This window comes from Hyalella azteca, unplaced genomic scaffold (assembly GCF_000764305.2).
Source record: "Hyalella azteca isolate HAZT.00-mixed unplaced genomic scaffold, Hazt_2.0.2 contig4161, whole genome shotgun sequence".
In the NCBI taxonomy this organism is placed as follows: Eukaryota; Metazoa; Arthropoda; class Malacostraca; order Amphipoda; family Hyalellidae; genus Hyalella; species Hyalella azteca.
Window position 1 is genome coordinate 65,175 of NW_025934386.1, and position 7,404 is coordinate 72,578.

General features: G+C 44.6%; 1 protein-coding gene across 1 annotated transcript in view; it reads right to left on the reverse strand.

The window, feature by feature from the left end:
• Positions 1-7,120: 7,120 nt before the first annotated feature.
• LOC125177689 (mitogen-activated protein kinase kinase kinase kinase 3-like) overlaps positions 7,121-7,404 on the reverse strand; it is an 8,144-nt gene continuing 7,860 nt past the window's right edge. The window contains exon 11 of the mRNA XM_047879905.1: positions 7,121-7,137. Within this exon, the coding sequence (XP_047735861.1) occupies positions 7,121-7,137 (17 nt within the window). The remainder of the gene's footprint in view (positions 7,138-7,404) is intronic.

Genomic DNA, 7,404 nt, shown 5'->3' on the forward strand with positions numbered 1-7,404 from the left:
GCTTAAGCATGACAATCCCAATTTCTGGTGTGTAGTCGATAGTGACTTCAACGCCTGTCTCTTATACACATCTAGATGTGTATAAGAGACAGGTAGGTAGGAGAGGTGCAGGAAGTAGGAGAGGTGCAGTAGGTAGGAGAGGTGCAGTAGGTAGGAGAGGTGCAGTAGGTAGGAGAAATGCAGTAGGTAGGAGAGGTGCAGGAAGTAGGAGAGGTGCAGTAGGTAAGTAACACTAAAGTCACCTAACTCTCCCTACCTCAAGCGTAACTCGTCGTCTATATACTGCAATAGGCTCCTGCAGAAAGGAACACATTCATAGTGAATGATTACAACAATAACATATCATGATCAATGACAACAATCGTAACTATTTGGTGATGTATGATTTTCCATATAATTATTTATTACATTGAATAGAAATTCATTAAAGTGGATTAACTTAATATTACCAAGAACTCTGTTTCAGGTTAAAAAGTTGAGTAAAATCAAACAACATGGGATGAATATCTGCAGGATTAATGAATAATTGAAGTTTCAACCAATTTTTGTAGGTGGAAAAAGCTATCCTCTCTACCAACTTCTGGCAAGATTAAGCTCATATCATCCATTATTCTACTGTAGGTGTGAACTACTCATGATGATGGATAGTGTGAAGGAAAAAAATAGACTGCAGATATATGCGAGATACATGGTAGATATATGGCAGATACATGTTAGATATATGGTACATATTTGGTAGACATACGGTATGTTAGCTATATGGTAGACACAAGCTTCTGTCTTCACCAGCTGTTGCTCAAGGGTTAATATGGTAAATATAGCTGGCAGGTGTTAATAGCAAGTTAAAATCAACAATAATAGATAATGTAAGGTTAAAATAACAATAACTAACGCATAAAACTGTTATGAGAAATAATACAGCGAGGACAATACTTATAGATGGTTAGTGACACAACCTGTTCTGAGATCAACTGGTAAACGTCTTTAAATTTACGTAAGATTTAAATAAATAGTGCCAGAAACACTTAAATCATGAAAGAAGCAATGAATTAATGAAGCAATGTTGTCAACAACCAGACAAACAACCCCTCACGGACACCCAAACACACAACATGAAAAGAGAAAACATGTAAACTTGAAGCATGCACAAACACTTGATTTCTAGAAGTAATTCTGACAACCCTATAGTGGTGGACAAATATAACGGCGGTCAGCCCAGTAAACTCTGAAATCCCCTAATCTCCTGTCCCTGATTTAAGCAGTATAGGAATCCTCTCAAGATATCCTGTTCAATAAAAGAAATGCCAACAAAATCTTATAAAATCTGAATTTTTAGTAGAGTTTCCTATGCTCTCTCTCAACGCCCTAAATGCAATTATAAAGCCTAATGTGATGCTAAGTCTACAGCACTAAATACATAAAATCAACATACACATGTGAATCGTTAAAAGATTCTCCAAATGAGACTCGTACTAAAACACCGGGGTTGACTATACGTAGAACGCGCGAGCGGGAAGTCGCTATTCAACTCTCGTACTTATTGTTATGATCGACATGTAGGTACGACGAGTAGGTACATGTATGTACGCGTCCGGTGTCAATCTGCAGTCTCATTATAATCATTATAATTGTACGTAATTGAAATGTAATATTCACTTGACCTGATAGAGATTGTAGAGATTGATGACATGGGTCACCATCTGTAAGACACGTGATAGATCACGCGATCAAGACCTTAGTAGTGGGCGGAAGCGAATGCTATATAAGGGCTAGCAACCTTAAGCAAACTCCCGCAATAGCCGATAAGCGCTCCGCGATGTACCGCGTCGGTTGAGTTCTCCGACCTTACGGTCGACGCCGTAGCTTATACATACCTCTGTATCGTAATGTATAACCACCCCGTATTTAAGAGATCTTATCAGACACAAGTGTCTTACTTATCCTCCACTACCTTAGTCACGTAACCCGATCCTCAGGTAGAGAGCTTAATATGTGAACTCCGACATAAGAGTAGGTACGACAAGTATGTACGAGTAGGTACGAAAGTATGTACGAGTAGGTACGACAATTATGTACGAGTAGGTACGACACGTATGTACGAGTAGGTACGACAAGTAGGTACGAGTAGGTACGACAAGTAGGTACGAGTAAGTATGAGAAGTAGGTACGGGCACAAATTTTTATTTGTTCCATTCTAACATTTCCTGTTTGTTCCGTCTATTTGCCTGATGATAGAATATTAACCCCAGCACTAAAATGTATCAAAACCTTACAATAACAATAAGGTAGTTATAGCAAAAAGGAAATCTTAATGTTTTCTATGGAATATTTTAATTTTTTAGCACAAACTGCTATAACATTAGATTTTTGGCTATAAGGAAAACTGTCATGACTATGAAAATTTTTATCTTATTAAGCAAAGATGCCTGTTGAAGCGTACAGATGGTACTTGGCGGTTTTGCTGCACTAGGATATGATTACGATTAGGACGTCATATGGCAAACTTGACCGATACCGAGGAGATTAATGTTCAAATGGTAGAATCTTCACACGTTGTCAAGGAGGCGGTTACTGTAGGACTTCAGAAGGCAGAAGAGCCCGTAGTCATGGAGGCGGTTACTGTAGAGACAGGCCTTCACATGGTAGAAAGTCCCGTTATCATGTAGGCAGTTACTATAGAGGCCTTCAGTTGGTAGAAAAGCCCGTTGCCAAGAAGGCGGTTACAGTGGAGGACTTCAGATGGTGGAAAAGCTCGTTGTCAAGAAGGCAGTTACTGTAAAGGTCTTTACATGATAGATATAGCCGTTAAGGAGAGGGTTACTTTAGAGGCTTTATTTGGCAGAAAAGCCCGTTGTCAAGGAGGCGGTAACAGGAGAAGACTTCTTATGGTAGAGACGCTCGTTGTCAAGGAGACGGTTACTGAAGAGACTTCATAGTGAAGAAAAGCCCGTTTTCACGGCAGCGGTTACTGTAGAGGACTTCAGATGGTAGAAAGTAATGTGTAGTTGAAGAGGAGAAAGTTCCAGTTTAATGTTAAACCTTTTAGATAGTGAAAGTTCTTGATGCCGAGGTTACGGTTAGGGCATTCGGTTTAAAAGTTTTCATCTATATAGATTATAGTTAGGGGCAAGTTTTCCGATGATGTTATTGGTAAGACACCTGGCGTCCCGTAGAGCAGCCAGAGAGAACTGAGTAACCACTACCTGTTGCTGCGAGGTCGCTGCTCTGCTGCTCCGTTCTTGACTTTTCGGCGTTGGCGGCGACGAGGTGCGGCGGCCACGGTTCCACCCACAGTGCCCACAGTACCAGACTTGATAACTGCTTGGTAGGCGATGTTCTGACACTTATTAATTTGCGAAGGATCCTCACTGCACATCTTTGGCTTGACAACAGCTTCAGAAACACTGGCATGAAGGTCGGCAGCCTTCGATGACACTTTCGTACGTCTCACTATAGGTTTACCGAGAATTCCTTGCTTGTCACCTACATCGGCAACACCGCATTTCTTGTCCGCTGTCTTCAGTGACCTTTTCGTACCTCTCACTGAAGATTGCGTACTCATCTCGGGCTTATTGCCCCGCCTCTGCTCTGGTGAACACGGAGGTCCAGAGTAACGGGTTCGTATTTGCGACAAGGTAGGTCGGGCAATATGGCGTTGATCAGGAGATACCACAAGATACTTCTCGGGATCATCAGCGGACTTTTTAAACTGCGCACCAACCTTCTGCAATTTCTCTTTTTCCGGTGAATTTTCAGTAGTTGGGAGCGGGTCATACTTTAAATAATGAGGGGTCCACTTAGGATTGAGTTGAAGCTCCTGTTTCAAATTGAAGCCCACGTATTTAAACGGTTTATCTCTATAGTTCAGCGCGTCGGACCCAATTTTCTTACACAAATCGGAATATTGCGAGTAAGGTAATCTCTCGTAACCAACATAATCGTCTGGACTGGTAGGGAACTTGCAAAGCTTGTTAAGCCTCCTAGGAGGGCGTTTAATTTCGATTGAATTGAGCTTAGTTTTCCTCTTACGTTCACCCTTGTCGCTGTCGCATGAATCACTAGCATAGTTATCATAGTAACTGTTTCTGCCACTGCCACGACGTACCAGAGGGGAAGGTTTACTGCTGCTGGAGGGTGCGGCAACCACAGGAGGCTTTGGACGTCGCTTGCCGCTTCCCATTGGACGCTGTGAAACATCCTGCTGGCGGTCTGAAAAAGTATTGCGTCTCGCGTCGGAAATGGGATTCTCATCACCTATCGGTGGCATTCTTCGAGAAGACGTTATGTTCTTGGGCTCTCCGGTAGGGAGAATACATTTTTCTTCTTTTTTGAAGCGAGGCGTTGGGTAGGCAATTGAAGTGGGCTCTCCCTCGCTGAAGGAAGGATCAGAAGCCTCCAGGACTTTACCCTGTGTCTTAAAACCATAGGTGGAAGGGTTACCATCGACCGCATTCACAGTACTTTCAGGTTTGGTAGCGACAACGTCGCAAGATGCTGTGGACGCATCTTTTTCGACTTCGTTCGTCACTACAAACTGAACCGGAATCTCCACATCGCCCTGTCTGGCTGTAACCACATCGGAGAAGCATTTCGGAGTGTAGCAAGAACTATAATGCTTCGAAGAGAAACAAACTGAGTTCTGAGCATGCATTTCCGTACACTGAAGGTTATTAGAACCTGGCAAATCTTCGAAAAATTCCCAATCCTGCACACGGTGAACGTCGGCAATTTTTACGAAAAGATGATTAGCGTCACTCTCGTCCTGAGAAGAAAAACTGTCTGAATTATTTCGCTCGTCTTCTTCACTGCAACTGGGGTTGGATTTCGAGCCAGGAGAACTACCAGATGAAATGGGACGAGATTTCAGAGCACTTCTTGAAAGATAAAAGCTTCCCAGTGAATCGCGGGACTCGTGACTAAAATAACTTGCACTATCCGAACTTATGCCAGCGGAAACTTCAGCTTGGTTTTCGTCGTGCTTTCCCGATGACAGGCAAAGGGAAGAAGGTCCAATGGAGCGATCAGTTTCAAAAACACTTCCGTTTTGACCCACAGGAGAACTCCGTATTCCACGCTCAGAATGAAACGCAGATTCCCGGGAAAAATCATCGCACGATTCGTAATTTTCATCAGAGGTGCTCGTGACTTCTTCTGGCGAATGCAAGTCGCTCGAAGACGAAAAAGGTTCTATGTCGTCAAAACATCGATTGTGCTCGTTCTCGGAACTCACTAGAGAACACGGCAGAGAGCACGAACCACTTTCACTCAAGTTGGAGTCCTCAGTGAGGTTGTAGCGGTTTCCATAAGATAAGAAGCGATCAAAATCAAGATTGAGATCGCTGACTTGCGCCTCTAAACCATAACTGTCGTTGTCGCTGTCACCGTCGGCAGATTCACGAGCGTCAAAGTCAGGTGGGTCTTGGGGGTAGCGGGCCACCACGTCGTCCAAGTCTGAAGCTTTAGCGCTAGTGCGAGACAAGCGATCATAGTTGACGATTTCGCTGCCAAAGTAACTGGTGGTAGAATCGCTACCTTTTGATATCGAGCGATTAAATCCAACGACGTTCTTTTCAGAATTAACGTAATTTTCGCAAGTGTTCCCTGTATTAGGCTCAAGAGAAACGTCGGGATTTTCTTTGTCCAAGAGAGCTTGCTGTTCAACTCGCACGCCAGTGGTCATACTTCGACCAGAACTAACATCTCGTACTTCATCCTCCACTCGGAAGATGAGACTCACACTCGAGGTGACATCACTATCCTCATTCTCCGAGAAAGACAAGTCGGCCTCGTACATATTTTGTCCGATGGCACGCCCATAGATAGTGGAATCAGACTCAGGGGTACCAGCATAGCTCTTAGACGATGACCTGCTAAAGAAACGTCCGCTGCCTCCACTGGAACTCTGCTCCTCCTCTTCGGCGCTGTCGACTTCTTCGAAAACCTCCATGAGGATGCTAGCGACGAAGCGCTGCTCGGGCGTTTGTTCTTCAGTAGGAAGGGACAAGAGCGACGCAGACAAGTTCAGAGTGCGGTGGCTCAGTGGCAAGTAGGACGAAGATGCAGATCTTGTTGGCATTCTCGCTTCCAGCGGCAAACTCGCGTTATCCTCAGAGCTCGTGGAAATTTCAGGATCACCCACAGGGAGGTAATCCTGAGGGCAAGTTTGTTCCGAGTGAAAATTGATACCGGAATCGAACTGTGCAGCTTTGAGAGTGGAGTAGTTGACCCGACGGCAAGCAGAACGAGAGCAGCTCATCAAGACGCAAGTCGGGTCATGGTAGTCGTAGGTATTCTCAGAAAAATCAGGATCATCTTCATCGCGAACAGAATTATTCGAATTACTCTTGCTTTCCGTATGGTCAGTTTTTGGTTTCTTGCTAAGCTTAGGCACAGGATGAGCATGTGCGAGTTCTTCGTCAGTCAGGAAATTATACTTCAATGTCCCCTCGTCCAACTTACTCATCTGAGCTGCGATCATCTTCAATTGCTGGCGTTTTTCCCGTCCAGCGATGAAATCTTCTTCGAATTCCAGCCTGAATATTGGATCGTCAAAAAATGAGTTGCGCCTCGAAGCCTCTCTGTCCTCCGCGGTCTCGTAATGAATACCGAACGGGGACGACTGAGTCAGGCTTTGTTGGAAGACGTCAGACCGACTGGAGCTTCGAGTTTCAGGAGCGGCGGCCGACCAGTGGCCGCCCCTACGCCGCCCAACCGCCTTCAGGACGAGGTCAGAGGCAAGAGGACGGTTGTGCTGCAGCAAATCATACTTATTGTACCCCTTAGACTTCTGCTGTACATGATGAGAACGTGCGGAGACAGCAGCCTCGTTAGCAGTTACACGCGGTATCTCTCCAGAATCTTGACCGTGCAATCCTTGTCTAAATTCAGAATATGAGGGCCGGCGGCCAGGAAGTGGTTGACCAACCACCATTCGATCCATGGCGGCCATCGGCCGTAGTAACTTGAAGGCTTCATGGCTGTACGGTAGATTTCGGCGGTCACTGACACGCGACAAATATTGAACGGGGGAGCGGGGCCGCAGAATTTCGCGATTTTCAAAACGTGGCTTGCCGTTGACTCCGTATCTGTGATACGGACAACTGTCTTGCTTAATTGTGTATTAAAGGGACCCTGTATCTGTGATACGGACAACTGTCTAGTTTAATTGTGTATTAAAGGGACCCTGTATCTGTGATACGGACAACTGTCTTGTTTAATTGTGTATTAAAGGGCCCTGTATCTGTGATACGGACAACTGTCTTGTTTAATTGTGTATTAAAGGGCCCTGTATCTGTGATACGGACAACTGTCTTGTTTAATTGTGTGTTAAAGGGACCCTGTATCTGTGATACGGACAACTGTCTTGTTTAATTGTGTATTAAAGGGACCTTGTATCTGTGATAC